General features: G+C 45.3%; 1 protein-coding gene across 1 annotated transcript; it reads right to left on the bottom strand.

Annotated features, from left to right (window-relative positions):
- Positions 1 to 2100: 2100 nt before the first annotated feature.
- Positions 2101 to 9292, bottom strand: meox2b (mesenchyme homeobox 2b; the record flags this gene model as incomplete). Its single annotated transcript, XM_084454836.1, has 3 exons — positions 2101 to 2319; positions 5392 to 5564; positions 8791 to 9292. 3 exons carry the CDS (start codon positions 9290 to 9292, stop codon positions 2101 to 2103), a joined length of 894 nt encoding a protein of 297 aa, XP_084310962.1.
- Between the last annotated feature and the right edge of the window lie 16798 nt (positions 9293 to 26090).

Below are 26090 nucleotides of genomic sequence, written 5' to 3'. Positions count from 1 at the left end.
TCAAGGTGTTGGAGTGGCCCCCCCAGGGTATGTTCAGCTTACCGTACCACTCTCTGTAGGGCCTTGCGATCCTGAGCTGCTGTTCCAGTACCAGGTGGTGATATTCCAGTCAGGATGCTCTCGATCGTGGATGAGTAGAAGCTGCGTTGGATCTGGTGGGACACTCACACTGAATTTCTTCAGTTGTCTGAGGTGGTACAGTCTCTGACATGCTTTCCTCACCACAGTGTCTATGTGTGTTGACCATGTCAGGTCCTTGGTGATCTGGACGCCAAGGTACTTGAAGCTGTCCACTCTCTCTACAGGGGTCCCGTTGAAGATTTGAGGGGTGTAGTCTCCTGCTTCCTCCCAAAATTGACCCCCATCTCCTTTGCCTTGCTGATAATGGTAATCAGGCCTATCACTGCTGTGTCGTCAGCAAACCTGACGATGGCATTGGAGTCAAAGGTGGCTTTACAATCATGCGTGTACAGGAAGTACAACAATGAGGACAGCACACAGCCCTGGGGGGCTCCTGTGTTGAGCGTGAGGGGGGGTGAGGTGTGGTTGCCTACCTTCAACACCACTTGGGGTCTGTCTGACAGGAAGTCCAAGATCCACTTGCAGATGGTGTCGCTTTGCCCCAGGACCCTGAGCTTGGTGTTGAGTCTGGATGGGGTTATAGTGTTGAAAACTGAACTGTAGTCAATGAACCGCAATCTCACATAACCCGACACGTTCCCCTTGCTCTTGTCTTTGTGGGATAGGGTGGTGTGGAGGATGTGAGCTGTTGCATCTTCTGGGGATCTGTTGGGTTTGTATGCAAAGTGTAGGTGGTCTAGGGTGCTGGGCAGTGAGGAGCAGATGTGTTCCTTGACCAGTTTCTCAAAGAAGTTCATAACCACGGAGGTGAGGGCTAACGGGCTGGTATGTGTTCATGTGCTCAACCATCTATTACCCCTGAGTGAGCAGCAGATTCACCACAGTCTCTATGATTCTCACAGCTGGCTGTTTGACGAAGGCTTGAAGCCTCATGAATAAATCTTCTCAGTACGAGTCATGTCCTCAAGAGAGAGGACTCTGTGTATTGCTTTGATCAGAGTGTGTCATACAAGCATGTAGGACGGCTGATCAGAAACATCTTCCACAGAGCAAAGACGTGCGGCCTGGTGTTCTCACAAATCCACTTCTGTCCAAGCGGTATCTGTGTGTCGGGGGAGCTGAATCAAAACTGGAGGAGCTATTGGATAACCAGCTGCTCATGTAAAAGAGCCTACAGCTCAGATGCCAGGACGCCTCTCCAGAAATTAGAGTGCTCACTCATACAGACTTCAGAAGTGCTGAGGGTACAAGATTCAATATGGCTTTACATAACATTACATTACATTACCTTACCTTACATTACATTAATACAGTTTTGCATTTGCATGTGGTTACATGGTGATTTTTTTTTTAGTTCAAGAATCCCCAAAGACATGGTGTTATTTATTCCGTTTTATTTGCTTTGGAAATCATTATTTTGCTACTTTTCCAAGTAAACTTGTAAGATTTAGAGGAAGAGAAATGCAAAAACCAAAAGAAAGAAAGGATGAGAGATGTTTACTGATAAGCATTCATTTATGTTGTAAAGTAAACACAGATGTAGGAATAAGGGTAGTTTGTTGTTGGTTACATGACATACCCTCCAATGAAAGCCATTGTTCATTGCATGTTCACTTTTAAGTTAATTACACACCTTTTTCGAGTTAATACAGTAGAATTTGATTTAAGCAAATCCTCAACAGTGCAAAATCCAAGCCACTTTATCAATGCAAAGCATCTGTGGAATGTTCACAAAATCAGATTTAATCCCAATGTAGGCTACAGTCTGGGGCGGCTTTGCTCAGAACAAGCGTAATATGTTTATTACATGTCTATTCAACACATCTGGTTGTACACAGCCAGTCGTTCTTCCCCGTCAGTACAGCTCTCCTTCTCAGCTTCCCTGTCTTTCGTTCCCTGTCTTCATTGATGATGATCAAAAAACCTCCAGTAGCCAGTGAGAGCTCCTGCTTATTCCTGAGAGAGGAGGAGGAGGCGGGGCCTGTTGGTGGCGGGGGGGGGGGAGTGGCCAGCAGAAGGTCATAAGTTAGGGTGCTCGGAGCTATGATCGCTGTCGCGACTGTCCTCGTTAGCAGGCGAGCCGGCCGAGTGGTGCAGTCCCACCATGCCGGAGAACTCAGACGGCAGCAGGGTCCCCTTTTTCACATTCCCCAGTTCCTTCTCCCGCGCCGCTGCCCCCTGCTGGCCACCCTTCACCCTTTTCCACTTCATCCTCCGGTTCTGGAACCACACCTTCACCTGGGCAGAGACAAGGGGCCACAAGGCAGCAGTCAGAGAGCATGCCAGTGTATGTGCTGTGCAGTTGCAGGAAGGCTGATCACGGCCAAGATTATGACCCCAGCAAAGACAACCAAGACGATACTACCATTCTCCAGTAAAGACAGCCAAGACGATACTACCATACTCCAGCAAAGACAGCCAAGACGATACTACCATACTCCAGCAAAGACAGCCAAGACAATACTACCATACTCCAGCAAAGACAGCCAAGACAATACTACCATACTCCAGTATAGACAGCCAAGACAATACTACCATATTTCAGCAAAGACAGCCAAGGCAATACTACCATACTCCAGCAAAGACAGCCAAGACAATACTACCATACTCCAGCAAAGACAGCCAAGACAATACTACCATACTCCAGTATAGACAGCCAAGACAATACTACCATATTTCAGCAAAGACAGCCAAGGCAATACTACCATACTCCAGTATAAACAGCCAAGACAATACTACCAAGGGGTTTTGAGGCACATTCAGCAGTTATCTTCCTCAAAATGGAACCCTTGTGTGTTACTTCAGCATGAGGATTAGTGTTGTCTTTACATGCATTTCAGTTTAAGTGGATGCCTCTCGAGTCTCGCGGTCTCATTCTGCCGGAGTCCGAGGCAGGCCCGGGGTAACCCAACGCCATTGTGAACTTTGTCTGCCGTGGCGTTTTTCAGACTGTGTTCTTGGCACGGACAGAGAGAGAGAGAGAGAGCCCATCGGTACTCGACCATTCCCCCCCATCCCCCATGCGTCAGGAGAGCTGTACGTCCTGAACCTGTTCGTGTGAACCCTCCCTGTATCTGTGTATGACTGAGAGATTTACAGGCTCAGTGAAACAGACCTCTGCCAACACAGCACCGCCCCCCCCCCCCCCCCCCCACCTACATAACCCCGCCCCCCGCCCCCACACACACACTTCCCCCATGCCTCAGGTTACACCACTGGCAGAATAGAGGGAAATCAGTATCTTTAACATAGTTTCTGGCCCAGGCCAGCCCAGGCTAGATGGATAGCGAGAGATAGAGAGAGTTAGAAACAGACGTCTCTGAAGCGGTTTGATTTGGGTATAGGGGCACGTTGTGCGACAGCCGGCAGTCAGAGGGACTGGCGTGGGCATGGAGGTTCGGCTGGTGTTGGGGGGCGTCTTATTTCCAGATGGCCAGGTATGTGCTGATGCGTGGGTGACTGCAGCCCGCTGGCTCATGGCCCTGCCCTCCTTCCCTGACTCCACAGCTTAGTTTAGTATTTGCGTCTGCCGTAGTGATGATTAAGCCACTGCCTAAAACGGCCCGATCGGACCGGGACCAATGAACAACCCCCCCTGCCCCCTTACCCCTCCCCCCTCCTGTTCCCAACAGACCCCGTACCCTCCTACCCCCTCCCCTCTCCTCCGAGCCCCTTCACATACAGCCACTAAGCCCTCCTGTCCCTTCACCCTCCCCATCCCCCATACCCTCCTGTCTGCTCCTGGAGAGCTCCTAGCTTTCTCACAGTGCCCCCCCTCTCCCTGTAGGACTTATTTTAAGGAGTGCTGCATAGTGACCTGCCACTCACAGACAGGGAGTTAAGTTTACAGAGTAAACACGCGCATGAGTGGCTCATTTTCTAATAAACGGCTCCGCGTTGACCAACTCATATAACCACGTCTGTCCGTCCTCACATTCTATCGCAGGTTCCGGCGCCAGGCCTGAAGGTTAGTCTAAGGCAGGACTTCGACACTGCACATTATCACCTGCCACTCCGTATGTGCCTTCGAAGGCCGACCAGTTGCACAATCCCTACTTGTAAAGCTAGTAGTGAATAGTGGGAGGTAGAAGCTGTAAGATAATAGGGAGGAGGATGTTAAAATGGTTTAGGTTCAGGAATCAACCCCCACACACTCACATTTATTGGAGCAATATTGTGAATGTTTGGAGAGGCAGCCAATATGAGGGGGAGTGGTGAGGGACCGGGCCCCGAGCAGGAAGGCCTAAATCCTGGGTGGGTTTGGCTGGCTGACTCCCCAGCCAAGACAACTCAGATAGGATTTATCCAACAGATTTCCAAAAATGCTTGTGGGTGTGTTGAGCTTGTAGGTTGCTTTTGAATTCCGGCATGACTAGTCATTGGTACCCACTCAGTACACATTAGGGAACTATTTTAAACGTTTATTTCAAGCATTAAGTACATTAGGTTGCTTCATAATAAGGCAGTAATTACTGTTGTAATGACAGTTACTGCAGTGCTGTAACAACATTTTCCATGTCCATGACTAAGCTATTTATGGGTATACTGTATCTACAGTACAGTATATACCAGGACTTTAGAGATTGCAGCGATTTTCACTAATCTATAAACTGGAAGTTTATCTTGCCTCTGCCAGAACTGTCTTTTTTTTAATACCTGAAAACTAAAAAGTTTTAGATCTAAAAAGACTAGGATTGGGTTTATGTCATCCCTTGACAACTTCTACCGGCCAGGGAGTTTGATATTAGTGTCTAAGGGGAATAAGAGAAACATTTGGACTCTTGACACGTGCCATCAGAGTCTCTCTGCTTAGATACCCCAACCTCCAGTGCTGAGATATGAAAGCCTCTGGGTTTGGAATCGATTAGCCTCAGAGCGTTAGCGCAACACTGCTAACCGTTTGCTAACGTCAAAACACAGCAGTCTTTTTAACCAGTAAAGTCTGTGTGGTTCTTAATGGAAGCCACACGCCTGCCATCCCATCCATGGAGATGTGGTCCTTTGAGTCTCAGTCTTTGAGATCAAGGAGTCTTTGTTTGAATGTATCTGTGAATAATCACAATAATTAGGGTGTTGATTCTATCATTTTGACTCCTTTAGATTTTTTTTTAGATTAGTAGCCAGCTGTAAGTGTTTGTCCATCAAAGGGCTGAAATAACATTGCTATCACCAATACTGTACATCTGACAAAATGCTAACATGGACAGGCATCAGAGTAGTACATATTTCAATAGATAATATGTCAGTTATAAGAGGACAGATAAGAGCTCGGTGTGTAGAGAGTGTGTTGGTTTTGCACAGATAACATACTTGTCTCTCTGTAAGGTCCAAGTTGACAGCTATCTCATAGCGCCTCAGTCTCGTCAGATAGTTGTGGTGTGCAAACTCAGACTCCAGTTCCCGAATCTGTTCCTTGGTGAACGCCGTGCGCTCCTTCCTGGGCTTGCTGTTCACTTCTGACTTATAGCTCCCGTCTTGGGAATCTGAAATGAAAAACAGAACATTTTCCAGCCACAGTTAAGTCTCCAAAAAAGAAGGAAAGAGAAGGGATGAGAAAAAAGGGATTGTGTGATAAACTGCAGAACCCGTCTGAAACCAAAATAAAATGAAAGCAAAACAATTAGGGGTGCCAATCACCTTTTATTATAGGGATACTGGTCGTGCTGGCTGTAAGTGTCTGAGAGGCTGCGAGGGGCCAGGCGGGGGGAGGCTTCACGCCATTCTCATTATTATGTTGCAACACTTTCTGACAAGAGATGAGCCAATGCTCTGATTCATATATGTGCTGCCTTTAAACCTGGAGTTAAGTTTGAAAATAACGATGGTGTGTGTGTGTGTATACTGTATGTATATGTATACACACACACACACACACACATATATACAGTATATATATATATATATATATATATATATATATATATATGTTTGTGTGTGTAATCAATTTTCATATTTAAAATCTGTTGCTCTTTTTTTACTCTTTTTGTCTCCACTTCATCCAGATTGTTAGTTCACTTAAAAGTCACTTTTCCCATTACATCCGTCTTTAAAAGTTGACCCTGAACATCCATTGGATGTATTTTGTGGTTTAATACTGTGTGACCATCAGTGGAGCTTTCTCGCAGCGTCAAAAGGCAGAGTTGTAATTTACCCTGTTCTCTAGTCCACGGCGTAGAAATCCAGCTGACATTCCGGTCGTTTCACAGTAAATGCTGGACATGCTGACAAATCCCAGAGAGCCAGGAAAGAGACTCCTCTGCGCCACATTGACAGGGCACAAACACACACTCCATTGACGGCTCTTCCATTTATAAGGACAATGAAAGTGAAACCACTTCTTGAAAAACCAACTTAATTTCCACAGTGACGGCAGGGCACTTTAACATTTGCATTCAATTGCATTTACATTTTTATTTTATTCAATTTCAATGTAAAGGGTTATTTCATACCGTACAGTATGTATGGTCATGAGGGTTGTTTTAGGCCTCTCCCTTTCAGTTTTAAATACATCTGCCGTGCAATTTTACTTTGATCTGTCCACAACATATTGAAAACTCACTGTATTTCATCATTACTACATACTCCCCCTCCCCCCATCCAAACAAAAAAGCCCTGCCGCTTCGTTGTAAATTTGGCTTAGGGTGCTCTATGCCCGATGCTCCTTTTAGATATCCTATCAGTGTTCAACCAGTCATGCTTTAACATGGCATCCTGACATGAAAATACAGTGAAAGTTGAATAATAGAAATGGAAAGTACACTATATGGCACATTAAGTGCTTCTGGTGTGACCTTACACCCATGACCTGAAAACTGATGTTTGCATCCATGTTAGTCCAGTCAGAGACATGGCAGGCAGTGCCAGCGGACAGGAAGGGCCTTAGGTGGCTCTGCCACATGCCCGAGCCTTGTGCTCTGTGCTGCCCTGGGATCTGCCGAATTAGCCGTGCACCATTTTACCACTGAGAGACCCCACCCTGATAACAGGTCAGTTTATCCTTTCAGTCTCATCATTGCTCTCTCAACGTCATACTAGGTATGTGCACAGAGAACCTTTAAACTACATTCTCTCAACGGCGTACTAGGTATGTACACAGAGAACCCTTAAACTACTTTGTAGATCTTTGCGCAGCCAATCTTTGATTGAGATGTTTTTGTTGTTGTTGTTTTTCAAATTCACCTTAGTCCTTGTTGTCTCTACCTGTACCTTTACCGACCAGCAATAACGCTTAATAGTTGTATGTTACCGACCCACAGTAACGCTTAATAGTTGTATGTTGTTTGATTATTTCTCCTCTGGAACGCGGAGCCTGGTTCTGAGTCCAGCTGTGTCCGCCAGGTGAGTTGTGCGCCTAAGGTCATAAATGCAGCTTTAGGCCTATCAAGAGGTCCAGGTGGAGCCCAACCATTGTAACAGGTTTTATAAAAAGCAAGGTTCCCAAGGACTGCACCTGTAGGCCATTAATACCCTGAGGGGAAAGCTTCGCAGAAAATTACACCTCATTGCCTGAGGGACGGACAAAGGACCTCTGGCCTGCGGCAGGCAAACCTGTAAAACATCACAGCCTAGAGAGGAACGCTACGAAAAATAGGTGAAGGCATATAGAGGCATTTTCGATTGGAATGCCTTATGTCCACCAACTGAGAGTGATTCAATTTGTATCAATATTTCAATACTGCCGTCTGTATCAGAGGCTGCAGTTATGGCGGAGAGGGAAGGTGAGGTGGCTTCACTGTTGTAACATGTGGGAAGCCTCCCCAGCCTGCACCGTGCCAACACACTCACAATATCTATACAACTTTTTCAAAAGCACATAATATAATATGATATCTGTGGTTAGCCAACTGCATCATCCTTTTAGGCTGGACACATTCATTCTCCTCTTAGATCCTGCGTATCATTATCTAATTTTACACAATATGACTTTCTCTCAAATTTAAATATAGAGGGTATATTGCTAAAGTGTAAACATATATTAAGTGAAAATATTTATTAAAGATTTAGTAATTAACAGTAGTTTTTCCTCTTTCCCCAATTAGCATGTTCATTGAAAGGATGTTATTTTGGAAGTTATGCAGAAAATCCAGTATGCCTAAAACCATACTGTAGAATATCGGATTTAAAAAACAAAATGCATTTCTTTGTTTTTGAAACATTGTCAACAGATTATGGTTGGTTTAATGTTTCCTTACATTTCACTAAGTAATGATCAAGTTTAGTTTAATTACCAGTATGCTACTGCTCCAATCATTACAGTCATTTTATAGCACTGGATTAAGAACGATTCGAAATAATCTCAATCACATTTAGGAGTTATGAGTTATTGTACAAGACCAAGATACCATACTTACCGGTAACATTAGTCCAAAACAATTATTTAAAATTGGTTTGATGATATTCTAATCACTTAAATAACAGGTCCAGAGGACCACATAGTTTTCCTTGTAACACTGACCTGTAACACTGACCTGTAACACTGTGTAAATACATCAGTCTGGTTATTATAAACTCATCTACGCTGTGCAAGCTTTCGCTGCTCTTTCTGCACACAGCATTCAGAGATAGTGAACTCGGACATGTTCAGCTTTAGACGCGCAATCACAGGCTCCTCAGCAACACATGGATAAACACCATAGTGGACCTTAACCAAACCGCCCACTCTTTAAAAGAGTCTCTCTAGAGGAAAGGGCCCAGGATGAGCTGTCTTACCTGAGCTGTCGCTCTTCCCTTTGCTCATCCTTCTGTCCGACTCCTCGGGAGACATGGTCTGCCGCCCGTAGTCTCCGGACACGCACACCCCCCCTGAGGCGTCCCCGCCTCGCAGGCCGGGGCTGGCGCTGCCGCACAGGCTGGCCGCCCCGCCGCACAGCTCCGGGACGGGGGGGGCGGGACCGTCCGGCGGCAGGCAGAGGCCGAGCCTTGCGCCGGGCGAGGGCATCTGCTGGAGGTGGTGCCACCCCGACTGCGGCTGCGGGTGGAGGGCGTGCTGCTGGGGTGGGTGCCCACGGTGGAGCGGCCCCCCGTACGCCAACGTCCCCCCGCTGCCGTCGTCCCCGGGGTAGCCGCAGGGGGGCGAGGAGCCCGACAGGTCCGGGTAGGAGACGTGGTCCGAGCGGCCGTGCAGGGCCAGGGGAGACGGGGCGAAGGCGGGGTGGAGGCCCTGCGCGGGGCCGTGAGGGCTGCGCAGGCACCCGAACAGAGACTGATCCATCAGCGGAGACGGCGGCGCTGGTATCCACCCAACCCCGGTCCGGCAGAACGAACCACAACTTCCCGAAGCCAGAAAAGTCTGAGGAGGCTTGAAAGAGAGAAGGAGAGAGAGAGAGAGAGAGAGAGACGGAGCGCAAAGGAGCGGCGGCTTTGGGAGGCGGGGATCCTCAGTCACAGCTCTCCTCCACGGCCCCTCTCACTGTCGGGCCCGCGTTTCCCCGGGAAGTGGGCAGCGGGGAGGCAGAGACGCCGGCGTTGAAAGGCAGGGCCTCCGGTTATCCCCAGCATGCGGACGGCTGGCAGGCGGCGCGGCGGGTAAACACTGAGAAGGCTGAGCAGGATCTCGGGTGACAGGACAGACGGCCGGGCCAGTGTGCATGGAGATCAGGGTCCCAGGGAAGTTGTGCGAGAGAGGGAGAGAGGGAGAGAGAGAGAGAGAGAGAGGGAGGGAGGGAGGGTGGGTGGGTGGGAGGAGGAGGCTGAGGGCGGATGTTATATATAGGGCGTAATGTGAGAGGGAGGCCGGGTCACTGGCTCGCTGCTACTGACCACATGCATACGATCTTCCTCCAAAACGCAACGCACCATAAATCTGAACCATTCCGATGGCGTTGCCTCAGAAAAAAGTGAGCAATTTATTTTGGACCTAAGCTATCTGACCCTCACCAACCGTTTTTTTTAGGGGTTGTGTTGCGTCACCCCACAGAGTTTGGATACTGGGGTCTAACACATTAGCAGCTGTGAGTGTATCTGCTGACCTGAGGTGGACATGTTGTGGGGTAAACAGTAACAGTTAAGTGATATCTACTGTCCGTGGCCAGTCGGCCCTTGGTCACATTATTGTGTGTGACTGGAGGAGAGGAACTGCTTGCACACATTTCTCAAGATAGTTTACGCAAACCTGTGTCAGCAAGCTCCATCTAAAGCACTTAAACAGTTGTTTTCAACCAGTTTATTATTAAAAATACATCATATTTATGTTTAGAGTCCCATTAAAGGGAGTTAAGCTCTATTTACACTGTGTTGTGTAATGGTGTGCTTACAAACTCCAAAAGTAACTCTCACAGTCTTTGGGCAGAGTGCTTTACACCAAGACAACAAAGTTAATTTGAATGCAATACAGTAAAAAAAAAAAAAAAAGGAACTATGGAAAATTACAGTGTTGGTGAAATACAGTAAAGTGAGAAAACTAATTTTGCACAATGGTATTGTTGGTAAGAGGGATTCATTTTGATGTTTTTTTTAGGCTTATTCAGCTGAATTTACAGATTATCGTTTTTTTTACTACAAGGGAAAATGTCTTGGGCGTCAAGGGAAAAATATACAAGTATGCCTTAGGCAGTGACTAAGTTGTGGTGGAAATATGATGAGGGATATATGTTAAAAAATGCGTTTTGAACTAATAGATCAGATTCCATTTCCAAAAAATGGAAACAAAACATCTTCTTCAGTTTCAAGTCATAGTGAATACATTTCATAGATTTCACTGGCCAGTGCTTACTATTCATAATTTCCAGCTGGTTTAAAAATCTTTGTGCTCCTCATCATTTCATCAAAATTACCACTTAATCATCAATTACTGCTATGTACATGATTACTACTGTATGAGCAGTGTCAAATCATCAACTTTGGTAGTAATGTGTCAATCTCAGCGATAGCTAGAATTCTTTCATTTTTTGGACTATCACACTTCTTTTTTTTATCCCTTTTGATTTCCTACCATTACTCCATTCAGTATCATTAATATTGCGCTGTGAGTTCTACATATTTGGACATATACAGTAGGGCTGCTTATAGGGGTCTACTGTATGGATCCCTGCACCCTGTCTTAGAGCTATAAGCAAATGGCAGTGAATAAAGCTCACATATGAGATCGGGCATGGAGAGGAAATTAGATTCATTTTAAAGGAAATGACTTTAACAGACCAGCGAAAGCCTCAACGTCTGTTCGAGCTCCCTCAGCTCTATGAGAGAAGAGCACCACATCCGGTGGTCCCGTGTTTAAGGTCCAGAAGAAAAACTCTCTGTTTACCTTACAAATTAGGGCAATTAGTAGTTGTGTAAAGTAATCCGTCTGTGTAGGCCCAGGGTACGTATTAATGCTCATATGGTTTCATTTTTGTGTGGGCCAGGCGGGCTGTACCATGGCAGTACCCCCAGGGCTAGCGGTTCTCCTGAGCCCAGCCCCGAGAGCCATGGTTGGGCAGGGCAGGCCGATCACTCCCTCCCTGTTAGAGCCCGGAGGCTCCATAATACTCCACTGCTAATTTGATTGCTCCCATGGGGAGGAAGGATTGTCTGCAGGTGAGTCCTTTCACAGGTGTGTACTGTATGTGTATGAGTGTGTGATTAATGTTATGTTATGTCTGAGAGGTGATGAATATGATGCTGGATTCTTACAGTCCTCTAACAGCAAACTGGCTTTGTCAATCAGACCAGGTCTGCTGGAGGAGATCAGGGCCATATTAACAATAACGTACTGAACTCATAAAGCACTTGTGTACATAATAAGGAATTAGCCCCAGACTATTTTAAATAACTTGAATGTATTAAATAACTATTAAAATTTATTTAGAAATATATTATTTAATATCATATATTAAAACTGTTAAAAGTACAATTAAGAATGTTAATATTAATCAAACTCTTTCTTGTGATTTGTTATGCAATCCTCTGCTTTTACAAAAATCCGAGAATATTAATATTTATCAAACAAGGCAGTCCTTGACTTTTACATCTACAATGCTTGTAGGGATTATGAAGTTCTCCCACAGTATGAGCTGTTGGCTGTCTTTTCATATGGATTTGCTTTAAGACTTAGCATTTTAGCACTTTCTGTCATGGATTTAGGTTACTTTAATGGAAGTTTATAAAAAAAAAAAAGAAGAAGAAGAAGAAAAAAGATTTTTCCAAAGCAGAATAGTAATGAAAAGCTGATTCAGTCTTCTTTCTTTATTGTGGTGGTTTTACTGTTGAGCCTCAAAGGAGCATCTCAGACACGGGACCATTTCTCACAGAATCTGAAGTGAAGCCTGTTGTGTGATGAAGGAGACTGAGTGTAGGCGGTAGTGATATTACTGTCTAACTCCGTCTGAGCCCAGAGCCGGGCCACAGCTACGAGACCAGATTCAGCAGCACTGAGTCTACTTCTTTAGACGAGAGCCACTGATACGCAGAGATAATGCCATTTCAAGTTAAGGCATTCAGACATTTTAATGACATATAATTCATTGTTTTAGTGACATCTATGACTTATTCAGCTGCTTTATAAGCGAATGACGTGGTGTCAGAGGTTTTCCCTGTGCTGTGTGCCCAAGTTCTTCTGTGAGGGGAGAGGAAGTCTTGAAAATCCTTAAGGATATCTTTGAGAGTTTCAGCACCTGGTTGAATATCCTTAGGTAAACACAGTAGCTCAATACTGACAAATGTAGACCGATGTGTTGTTGACCGGTGCAGTCTTCACAATGTAATAATGTTGGGGCATGACATCAACTATAATATTTTAGGTTTCAGCACACAGACATACTGTACATTCGAGCCTGTGGGGATTTTAGAATGTGAAGTGTGTGTTAACGTTGGGTGTCGCATTCCACGCTATACCTCATGTCAGAACTTTTTAAAAGTTAATTTATACACAGAATCCACAGGCACACTCCAACCAATCCTGATCACAAATCTCCCCTGTTGGCCCGCCTCTTCGCCCCACCTCCAACATGCCATGTTGTTCTAATATTAGCAATATTTTTGAAAAGTGAAGTTGACATCTCATGGTTTAATGGCTTCCTTCTCTTCTTAGGTTATTCTGGCTCTGGCCAAGTTCCTACATGGTCCATTCTGCCAGCTGCATATTACTGAACAAGTGCTGTTGCCCGCATGTGTCCGAGCCTAATGACTTTTAGGGATATAATTGTGCCAGCCATTTCTCGACACGCTCATCCAGAATGTCCTGCCCGCATTCCGTGTGGTTCTGACCATCAAGCCTGATCATGGATGTTTTATGGTTTTAACCATTGTCATGGTTTTTATGTGTTCCCCGTGGCTAAAGCTGGTGTCTCAGTGCCTCCAGACGAGACCTGTCTCTCTCTCTGCTCCTGGACCAGAGCTCACTGTGAGAGGGCTGGAGTAACATTCATCAGAAACCAATGTCTTTTGCACGCCAATAATAAATAGTGTAGGTGTTGCCCTTAAGATAATATTTCTTGGCTTTACGTTCTTAGCAAAAACAATTAAGAGCAGCTGCAGCTCTACTGGATTTAAATTAACTTATTTATTGGCAGGACTGAATCATGGCAGCAAGGGCCTGGGTTCAGGACCTTCCTCAGCTGGTCAGAGACCAGTGGTCCTGGAAGCCCAGAGGGAGGTGGCTGGATCACGGCTTGTTGTTTACATCAACTCTCAGTCAAGGTGCTTCAGTGGGAGTACGGTATGTCCACGCTGCCCCCTGCTGATGTGGTTAGATACTACAGGAATGCAGACCGGTAACACCAGGAGCATTAGCATACTCAGGTAAAGGCAGGTTTGTTATAGTCCAGAACTGCCCAGACCTAAATGCATCCCTGTCTCAAATTCAGTACAGCTAGAAGATTTCGTCTTGAAGGACCACATCTCGTATAGAGATGCTCCTTGAGCCAAATCGATGATGACCTTTCAGCTGAACTTGACAAGACCACATACCTCGCTATGCGGGTAGACACCAAAACTCAAAGTTTTCTCATCACAAGGCATGGAATCCCTCTAGTTTACACATGAGGTTTTTGAAATCAGCTCTTTTAAACAACAAACCAGTGAAGGTTAAAAGCTTAATTCGGCCCGTAAATCATTGCCTCCTCCCTCCTCCATCCGGGGCCACATGTTCAGTAATCAAGACACAGACTCCTATTTTAGGCCGTGGAATACTAATCCGGCGGGAGGATGAACTGTAAACAGTGTGAGAGTAGTCGACAGCGTGCAGCCATGCTCGTGGTGGGCCTTGTAAATAACACTCCGCTCCTACAGAAAACCCACAATCAAACGGCCCAGAATGCACCATTTTCTTTGCAAATGGGCCATGTCCCACCACCATGCCATGTTTACATGAAACAAGATTGACCTCTTTAAAAGGGATGATTAATCAAAAACATGCCTAATTAGGGAAAACCTTAAATGCAACACTCCCCCTCCCCCTCCACTGCCCCCCCATCTCTCTCTTTCACTCCTTCTCTCTTTCTCTGCAAGTACACATGTATACAGTACCACACACACACACACATGCACACACACACGCATTCACTCACACATGCTGTACAGCTCTTAAACCATTTCCAACCGACAATGTGTTTATCTCATTGAATCATGGTTTGATTTCATTGGAGATAGTCCTCCGTATTGGGCATTCACTCTCAGGCTCCAAAGCAGATGAGAGGTAAATAGGTCATAAATCTTTACTGTGTTTCTAAGATCACCCTACCATAAATAGATCTCTCCAAAGGAGCGTGTGGTGTGCAGCACCTTTGACACTGAACAGAGAGTTTTCTTGCTTTCTTGGCTCTGTGTGGATGCAAACACTATCCTTCACTGTGTTCATTGGGGGATGAACTGTAAATACTCAGGGCTGTCACCGTAATTAGCAGTAAGTGCATACAGCCAGATGGAGACAAAGCCAATGCCTCTACTAAAAGCCATCTTTCCATTCAGTTCCACACATGCGCCTCCACCCATATCTTATCCCCAGCTCCTTATGACTTGTGGTCCAATGGGATAGCATATTATTCTGTATCATGACAGGGAATCTGTAGTTAAAACAGTAGAATAGTAAAAAATAAAAATAAAAATCTGCAGGGCCTGCCTCATCTACAAGATGACTCATGTTTGCAGACAGAATGGAGTGACTTTTATGTGGTTTGTAAAAACGGAGAGGCAGAGATTCCCCAACAGGGAGAAACACAGGATCTGGAAACAAAAGATCATCTTTATCATCTACTGTAAACGCGACACTATTTACTTTCCCCTCTACTGCAAAATAAATGTCTTCATTTCACCAAGTTGGATTTCAAATATGGCGAGAGAGAGAGAAACATTTCTGAGCATGATAGCTCCTGTGGTGAGAACCAAAATCCCAATCCGATTACTAGAGAAATACATAGGAAATAAGATTGTCTGTTGGGCTTTAACAAGAGGAAGCACTTTACAGTAACTGGTCCCATACTCCTGCCTCGGCTTGACTCCATGAGTGGAGGAAGACAAACCGTTTTGATGTCACCTTCCAGCCCTCTATCAGTCTAGCTTCTGAATCTGAATCTTCCTAGGAAATCTGACTTCCCATGCATGACAAATCACCAAACTTTGCACATAGGTCCAGTCCTATGCCAAAAGTCCTCAAATGGCATTGTGGGCCACTAGTTTTTGAAATATCAAAAATTGAGCCCACAGCGCATCAAAATGTTTTACTATAATCAGTACTGTATGCAGCTACTGCAAATTCTCGGTCAATAAATCTCCAATGTTCATGAAAAAAATGACAAAATGTCCATGACACGGTAGATGTAGTGTCATTTTTCGGAATTTTATCTCAAACATTTTTGACAGTATTTGAATTCCGTCCTCATTCTGTTTCCCTGAAACTATTGCTCTCGTATGGGAAAAAAAACACTACCTACAATACTATAGTGCAACAGCGCAAGCTCCACCAATCAGAGACGTCGCTTTTGACAACCCTGACCAGCCTCCACCTAGGACTACATTGGGCTAAATTGATTGATCGGCCACTGATTGAGCACAGCTGTAGTTAATATGCAAGTAGGCAGACAAGCCAAAAATGTTTCAAACCCCAGCCAGTTTGAAAGTCATGCATGGAGCAGATAGATAGAAGATGATTGTCAGTACCAATACCTACACTGTGCATTCTTAAAGGGATAGATAGATAGATAGATAGATAGATAGATAGATAGATAGATAGATAGATAGATAGAACATGCATACATACATACATACATACATACATACATACATACATACATACATACATACATACATACATACATACATACATACATACATACATACAGTATGTATGGGATTTGAATTTGTCTATGGTCGTGAGTTCAAGCCCTGGGTGATGCAGAATAAACATGCCTAGCCTACTCAAGCATTGTACTGTGCAGATCTCAGACATGAAGATATTTTTAATTTAAGAAGTTTTAAATAATTAGGGTCCGGGCCGAGACCCTCATGTATTTGTCATTTGTCTCCTCCTCTTCCCCCTTCTTCCTCTTCCTCCACAAAATCAGTGCTGCATGTCTTTTGTTTTCTCGCCCTCTTTTAAGCTCTCTGTCCCTCTCTCTCTCTTTCTCTCTCTGTCCCTCATCCTCTCTCTGTCTCTCCCTCACCCTCTCTTACTCTCTCTCCCTCTCTCATCATGCACTGACATGACTGCCTCTCTCTCTGCACTCTGTACTCTGTCTCTCTCCATCCATCCCGTCCATAGATGGGAGCTCCTCTTCCAGGGCCTCTTTCCTCTTTCCAAGCTACAGTGCCTCTTTAATTAGAACAGTTTGCTGAGCTAACTCCACCCCTCATCACCACTCTCTACCCCCCTACCACCACTCTCTACCCCACTACCACCACTCCCTACCCCCCCCCACCATTCTCTACCCCCCTACCACCTCTCTCTACCCCGCTACCACCACTCCCTACCCCCCCCCCACCACTCTCTACCCTCCTACCACCTCTCTCTACCCCACTACCACCACTCCCTACCCCCCCCCACCACTCTCTACCCCACCCCCAACACTCTCTACCCCACTACCACCACTCTCTACCCCCCTACCACCACTCTCTACCCCCCTACCACCACTCTCTACCCCCCCCCACCACTCTCTACCCCCCTACCACCACTCTCTACCCCCTTCGCTTGCAACCCACAGCAGGCAATATCAGGAGCAACTTTATAACCAGGAAGTGACCTCATCTGTGGTTAGAAGCATTCAGGCTCAGACTAGTAGTGATGTAGACATGAACTAATGTGGGGTGCCTTGGATTCATTGCAGGGCTCACATCACCAGACGTCTGTGGCCGTACCAATAGACTGGGCCTACGCCAAGACACTCAAAACTACTCTGGGTTGGTTTCCAAACAGCCAATGAGAAACTTGCGGACATCCGCCGTAGCATATCATAAAGCGTCTACAGTAGCAGGCATCATGCCTAGTTTAGGGCTATAATAGGCAGTTGTTGCTTGGTCACTACTAATATTGGAACTGTGGCATATCGCTGCTGTGTGTGTGTGTGTGTGTGTGTGTGTGTGTGTGTGTGTGTGTGTGTTTGCGTGCTTGTGTGTGTGCTTGCGTGCGTGTGTGTGTGTGCTTGCGTGCGTGTGTGTGTGTGCTTGCGTGTGTGTGTGTGTGTGTGTGTGTGTGTGTGTGTGTGTGTGTGTGTGACAGCCCTTCGTCATCCACATGGCATTACTGTACTTGGCCGTAAATAACATGGTTGTCTTGGGGAAAAATACTATCCAGGTTTTGAACTTTCCAGCTAGTATCATTTATCCTGTAGCAGCTCGGCAGATAGACATGACACATTAGTCTTGTCTTCAATTAGCAGGGCATGATTACATATATACTGAGCCAGCAGTGGTCAACTCCCAGCTCCATATATCTTTAGTCTGCCATAGGACCGTCCTGACTCTCAGTAGCTACCTCAGATATTCTATAGGGCTCAGTTACGTCTTGCAAGCAGTCATACTGGGCTCAATCTTTCTGGTACTGCATGGCACTGGTACTTATCAGTATCTTGGAAGCTAGTATGTGTTGAAGTTTGGAGTATGAAGTACCAAATTACATTAACTAGAAAGGGTGCTCAGAGAGCACAGGCCTCCGTGCATTTATGCACTTTGTTGGTGTAACTCAGTGAAATGGTTGAAGTCACACCTTAGATTATATGTAATAGCTTACCATAAGATCCAGGCTGAGAAAATGTAGGCCTAATTGTTCCTAATAGTGAATGAGAATGAGATAAATTTTGTTTTACATGCATAGAAAGACAAGATAATATTGTTTGCTTAAACGGCAAATAAATAAAGTTGATATCTATCTATATAAAGTTTATGTGGCTGCTCATTGTAATGAAGAGCTAATGTTCTTTAAAAAATAATAATAAAAAAATAAAATAAAATAATAAGAATAATAATATCATCAAGATTTGAACCCCGGACTACAGATCACCACTGCAACACCTTAACCCAGGGGTGTCAAACTCTGGCCCGCGGGCCAAATTTGGCCCGCAGTGTAATTATATTTGGCCCGCGAGGCAATACCAAATGACTACTAGAGCTGGCCCGCCAGTATTATACAGCGCATTCACCGCTAATACTACAAATCCCATAATGCTCTGCTGTTGTTTTGGCGCGTCAATCAAGACAGGACCCAGAAACGCCCTCTCTTCTGTGACAGTAGTCATAGCAATCTCATACTACAACTGTAACCGTGTTACCCCTTCTTAAAAATGGCGAAAAGAAAGGCAGAAAACAGAAGCTTTACGTTATGTAACGTCTCACTGTGATAGAAACACCTGTGTTGACCTAGCCGGTCGCTGTGTTTGCTCTGTTCCTGTTCATTCAATCCTGTCTGCCTTCTTGCCGGCCTGTCTGCCTGCCTGGCTGCCTGTCTGCATGCCGGCTGTCTGTCTGTCTGTCTGCCTAGCTGTAGGACAGTCAGGATTTTACAAGCTTCTCTACTGAGCAGATGGAGCACCAACACTTGTGTCTGAGGGCGTATTCACATATGTTAGTGCACACCATTGATGCGCACCAAAAGCAAAAGTGATAAGTGCATATTCAATGTTAAAGCAAAACTTGTTTGGGTCCATATTAAAATTTTCATTTGTTCAATGTTGGCCCGCGACTTTGTTCAAGTTTTAATTTTTGGCCCACTGTGTATTTGAGTTTGACACCCCTAGGCTATTTGCGGGACATCGACGTATTCGTTGGCGCATTCGTAAAAACATTTACACACCCGAATATATATTCACAAACAACAACTTCTGCGTAAGGAATGTTGACATAAACCCATTCTTACGTCTCGTAATTTTCAAGTCTCGTCATAATATGGGAGCTATAACGTGCGGGAATGGATGAAGGACTTAAAACAAATTGATAATAAGGACTGTATATTGGAACATTTTGACAGAATATTGAATAGAGAATATTATTTAAAAAAGAAAAGGGCAGGAGTTCTGGGGAGCCTATACCCACGCCCTAGCGGCATATCTCAATAAAGACTTTTTAACTTTTGGCAGTTGCTTTATTTTGAACGGGAGAATATTATTATAATATTAACGCCAAATCCAGGATACTCGATACACCTTCATCACACCTGTCTGAAAGTAGGCTACCAATCAAGTGATTTACAGTGATTTTAGAAAGTTGGTGGTTTTGTCAAAAGAGCCTTGCAAACCGTGACGTCACAGAGCACCCTTGTGACGTGGGCCAGGAGGTGTATAAAAGTCAGAGAGCGACAGAGGAAGAGCAGCCAGAGAGAGAGAGAGGGGGACGTCTCTCTCAGTGGGCCAGAGAGAGAGAGAGAGGAGAAGGAGGTATCATCTTGACATCTGGGCTGGTCAGAGGTGGTCAGAGGGTGGAGGTCTGGTCAGAGGGTGGAGGTCTGGTCAGAGGGTGGAGGTCTGGTCAGAGGTGGAGGGCTGGTCAGAGGTGGAGGGCTGGTCAGAGGGTGGAGGGCTGGTCAGAGGGTGGAGGGCTGGTCAGAGGTGTTGGGCTGGTCAGAGGTATCTCCTTCTCCTCTCTCAATCTCTCTGGACCACTGAGAGAGAGTCAGGGAGACTCTCTCCTCTTCCCTGGCTCCGAAGAGGATCGGCGGTGGATGGCGGTGGAGGTGGCAAATTTAGAAATAAATAAAAACCGATTTTAATCATAAAAACTGATTCTGATTCTCATTGTAAGCTATAGTGTTTTTATTAAGATATCCATGTTAGCATATAGGAGGACTGTTACTATAGTTACTGTTAGCACTTCAGACTTAGGGGCTGGGCAGCCTCAGCTGGAGACCAGACCTCCACCTCTGACCAGCCCTCTACCTCTGACCTCCACCTCTGACAAGACCTCCACCTCCCCCTCTGACCAGCCCAACACCTCTGACCAGACCTCCACCTGAATATTAATGGTGGAAGTCTTCTCCCTTTTTCTGACACGGATCATACTTAATGGTTAAACAGTGAACACCTTTCCTATATGTTTACATGTGTCCACTAGGGGGTGATTCTGATCTGGACTATTGTAATAAACCTTGTCCCTGGCGTGAGGATGTATAGAGCCTGTACACAGAACACTTCTACTGTGTCCACAATGAGGAGAGCAGGAACCGTAAAGTTACAAAATCAACACAATCTTTATTTATGGATGGATGGATGGATGGATGGATTTATGGATTCATGATCCAGCCAAGCTGCCAGCACACAGGTACTGACCGCTGGTCCGGCCTCCATCAGAGTCTGCTAGGGAGGTGACCGCCGGTCCAGTGCAGTGAGGCTGCATCTCCACAAGCACGGGAGAGCCTCGTCACCCAGCTAGCCAGCGGACAGGAGCACTCCTAGATTCCCTGCTTTCTCCGCCCTGCCTAAGAAGAACCTCTCCCTATACGTCCCACTATCATTTTGCCATAGGTAGGCTATAAACTGTATTGTGTTTTGTATTTGCACTTAGTTCTGCTCATGAAGCCCTGCCCTCTTTGCACTGTCCCGTCTGGTCCCTGCACCCTGTCTAATTTTGTCTCCATCTATGCACCATGGGCCGAAAGCAAATTCCTATTTATGTTGCCTAGTTAAAAGTAGGCTACTTCTGGACTCTGATAGCCCAGTAGGCCAGTAAGCTTTCTGTCAGTCTCTATTCACTCATTCATATTGTAAGGCGTACAAATAAAGAAAAAAGCCTTTCTCAATATGACCTGTCAACCATTCTGTTAACCATTCCAGTCATCTTTCTTAAATTAATTGTCCTCCATGCCCTTGACCCCCAGTACCTATCTGACCTTCTCTACCAACATGCCCCATCCCGGAGCGTGCAGTCCTCAGACACGGGTCTGCCCCCCCCCCCCCCCCCCCCTCGTGTGACCCCACCCTCTGGAAGTCTCTCACCAGAGATATGTAACACCCCAACCAATTAATAAATTGTCCAATAGTTGTACACATGAATGTCTAATTGCCATTATTTTACAATTTACAATTCTGTTTTCAGGGTTAGTTTTTCGTTATTAAGTTAATGCAAACCAATAATAATCAAATGCAGAGGCAATTATAACAAATATATACATTTATATAGGCTTACAGTTACAACCATCCCTTTGAGGGCAACCATAATCTCTATGTGGCCCGGGACGAAAATGAGTTTGACAACCCTGCCTTAACCACTCAGCCACCGGGCAAAAAAATAAATCTGGCAGAAGACGATGAAGTGAAGGGAAATAGTCCCAAGTATGGCCACATTTTGTTTTATTTTAAAGCTAAAGTTTTTTCACATTTGTCAAAACTAATTAAAATCACCGGGTATCAGAACTTTGCTCCGCCCCCATGCCTTATATTTAAGCAATAAACCAAAGCGGAGTGCCTAAAACACCCCTAGCTGTTATAAAATCACTATAACACACGGCCTCTCGTGGTTTATTGCTTTTATACAACGGTTACTACAGGTATTAGTGTAAAATAAACACACAGCAATGTAAAATATTAACATTTATTCAAAACGAAGCATCATTCTCTCAATTCCGTCAAGCAAAATAGTTCCCCTAACAAAAGGGTTGCCAAGCAACAACAACAATTACAATGCATTGGATCAAATGGGAGGCGCGTTAATACTGAAAATGGAATGCGGTCCCAGGTGTGTGTTACAAAGTATTTAAACACGGCTTCCAGCCAATCAGAATCAAGAACCAGAACTAACCGTTGTATACATTTTAGGCCTTTCGTTTGTCTCTTACTGCCATCAAGTGATAGGAAATCGCTTATTGCTGCTTTAATTTGTGTATCCGCCCAGTGATTCGTATCCACTCCAAAATGTAATGGGTTCTAAGTTGGCCCATGCTTCACCCCTCCACCAAGATTTGTGAAAATCTCTCTGGTAGTTTTTGCGTAATCAAGCTAAAAAATAAACCAACGAACGAACAAACAAACAAACAAATGAACGAACACACGCCACTGAAATTATATCCCCCTCTCCGGCAGTCGCTGGGCGCAACCACATTAACCAATGTTTCCATACTCTTTGCCAAATGTACAATATATTTATTTTTTTTAACTCACAAAAATAAACACTGAAACCTTTGGCAAACTTGTAAGGTGGAATCTATCAAGCATACAGTAGATGCATTTGTCATTATAATGTAATTTACATTTGTTTATTGGATTTTGACCTCAGTCAGCTGATAAGATGTATGTATATAGAAATACTGAGTACCAATAGGAACCAGCACCTACTCCAAACATCATCGCTCGCCATTAATACTGAGTACCAAGAGCACTATCAAACCAGCACCTACTCCAAATAACACATACTCACTCTCCATTAGTAGCCCTTCACAGTCATGTTATAAGATGGAGACTAACCAGCAGATGAACCTGGTGGTCACATGCTGCCCATCACATCCCTCTTCAACCAGGTCACTTTGAATTTAATTTAATTGAAACCTTTATTCAGGGAAGACAATTGAGAACAAGCTCTCTTTTTCAATGTCGCCCTGATAACAACAGAATGAACACATGATACAACAAAACACATAAAATCACAAAAAAGACCGACCTGATCGGAAGCATAGGCTACTTTGTGGCAGTTTTTTTGTCAGAACATCAAAGGACACCAGTGACCACTCGGTGAGTTTCCTGTCTTTGAAAACGAGTAGTAAGTAGCCTAGTTTAAAATAGGTAAAGCCTATAACTGAATATAGTGTGCTATGCCCTAAGACAGGCAGTATCCTGTCCCAGACAGATATCGACTCATGGGTGGTACATGTATCTCATTGGATGTTTCTGGTGTAGTCCACTTCACGTTGTCACATGTCCTGTACCAGGCTGGTTTATCATCACCACTTATAATGTAGCTTGTTATTTCGAGCTGTGCTCTCCTGTCAGCACAGCTGTCCCATATTCATGATATAGCATGGCTTTTTGTCTGTTATTGGGTACTTAATTTTCATTGTAAGAGAAATCGCTTCAGTTGTGTTGCTTGCATTATCATAAAAAAAAGGACTTCACTTATATAGCTCTTTTATCCAAAGCGCTTTACAATGAAGGCCTCTCAGTCACCCATTTGCACACACAGCGGCAGCTGCCATGCAAGGTGCTAGCCTGCTCATTGGGAGGAATTTGGGGTTCAGTGTCTTCAGTGCCCATGGACACTTCAACATGTGGACAGGAGGAGCCGGGATTTGAACCGCTGACCTTGCGATCATTGGACGACCCACTCTACCTCCTGAGCTACAGCCGCCCCCATGTATTTATTTGGCTCTTTGAACAGATGACGTGTGTAGGCTTGTGTTTACCAAATTACTTAAAACCTATTGTTTTTTGGTATTTGAGCTGTAGTGCCTGACCTTATCTGACCTGCAAATTCGTGAAGCGTTACTGTGGTGGTGTGCTTGTGCTGCATAGTCACAGGGTGGTTCTCACAAAGCATCAATGACTGTCTGACTGACTGACTGACTGTCTGACTGTCTGACTGACTGCCTGACTGTCTGACTGACTGCCTGACTGACTGTCTGACTGACTGTCTGACTGACTGACTGTCTGACTGACTGACTGACTGACTGACTGACTGACTGACTGACTGACTGACTGACTGACTGACTGACTGACTGACTGACTGACTGAGTGATTGTCTGTCTATCTGTCTGTCTGACTGTCTGACTGGCTGGTTGGCTGGCTGGCTGGCTGGCTGACTGTTAACATAAACTGATGATGTCCTCTGTAGGGAATGAGAGACTGATCCATGGCATGAAATGTTTCTTGAGACAATTGGAATAAGTAATATGTGAGCCTTTCCATGAAAATCAAAGAGACTGTAGACTGCACACACACACACAATGCACAATGTGTCTATGTGAAGTATTTCATATTCATTCAGAGTAGTACAGGGTGTGGGTGTGTGTGTGTGTGTTGGTGCCATGCAATGGTACCCACAGCCAGATTCACACGGTGCAAATTAATTTCCCAGATATCATGTTGACAGGGTCCTGAGTAAATGTAAACCACTGGCACAGCATTTTCCATCTCACATAGGACTATTTCAGTCATGGCAGGGAAGTCAGCGTTCAGGGTGTTGTTTTATTGTATTTTTTAATGTCAGTGTATTTATCTTGACAAAGGCTGCAGCCTCTCAGCTCCTCAGACACTCATTGATTTATTATCAGACAAGGAGCCATCATCTCCCAGTGAAAGCACCTCAACATGTCACCACATCAGAGACTTCCAGCCCGGTACATAATTCAATCAACGTGGGTTCTGTTGGGAGTGGAGAGGGCTGCAGTCTGAACCAGGGAATACTGTAGCACACTGGCTCCAAAAACGTCTTCTGCAATGGCCTGTCTGCCTGCCTGCACTGAGACAGTAGGTCGTCAGGAAATACAAAGAGCAAAATACAGCATTAACTAGACTGAACCAGATACAGCATTGTGTTGCCTCTGTGTATGAAATGCGCTATACAAATAAAGTTTGATTTGATTTAGACTGAACCAGTTAAATATAGCATTAACTAGACGGAACCAGATAAATACAGTATGGGGAGTCTGTGGGCAGGATTTGCAGGAATGGTAAATACAAGGTTATTTTCTTCATCCATGGCCAAGGGCATGAGTGCCACACTTAAATGAGTTCAGAGTCAGACAGCGGTTTCTTATATTCTGACTTCACACATTCACTCCCTCTTCCAATATCAGTCCTCATCAATTACCCATAATGCGGGGGTGAGTGCACTGCATTTTCATTGGCAGCGAAGGGTCCTGTACATACAGTACAGGAAATGACTGTAGTAATGAGGGATTTCTTGGCCCATTTCACTTTATTTGTTTTCAATTTGTATATTTTGAGAGGCAGATAACAGAACTACATAGGCGTGTTTCTTTCAACGGCCCTCCTTTGGCCTCATGGCAATATTTGTGCTTCTTAACCAGAAAGACCAATAGCAAAGGGTTCTGGGGAGATTTGTTTATCCTGTCCTGTGTCTGTCCACAGCTCAGTGGTCTCAGTTGGTTGGCTGCATGTGACTTCTCCCTGATCCCTGACCCCTGAACCCACAGCCACTGAGTCACAGCACAGCCCAGAGACAGCTCAGAGACAGCTCAGAGACAGCCCAGAGACAGCTCAGAGACAGCTCAGAGACAGCCCGGAGACAGCCCAGAGACAGCCCAGAGACAGCCCAGGGACAGCCCAGGGACAGCTCAGAAACAGCCCAGAGACAGCTCAGGGACAGTCGAGAGACAGCTCAGAGACAGCTCAGAGACAGCCTAGAGCCAGCTCAGAGACAGCTCAGAGACAGCCCAGAGACAGTCCAGGGACAGTCCAGAGACAACTCAGAGACAGCCTAGGGACAGTCCAGAGACAGCTCAGAGACAGCCCAGAGACAGCCCGGAGACAGCCCGGAGACAGCCCAGGGACAGCTCAGAGACAGCTCAGAGACAGCCCAGAGACAGCTCAGAGACAGCTCAGAGACAGCCCAGAGACAGCCCAGGGACAGCCCAGGGACAGCTCAGAAACAGCCCAGAGACAGCTCAGGGACAGTCCAGAGACAACTCAGAGACAGCCTAGGGACAGTCCAGAGACAGCTCAGAG

The sequence above is a fragment of the Borostomias antarcticus genome (assembly GCF_949987555.1).
Source record: "Borostomias antarcticus genome assembly, chromosome: 21".
In the NCBI taxonomy this organism is placed as follows: Eukaryota; Metazoa; Chordata; class Actinopteri; order Stomiiformes; family Stomiidae; genus Borostomias; species Borostomias antarcticus.
This window is presented reverse-complemented; position numbering and strand designations above follow the sequence as displayed.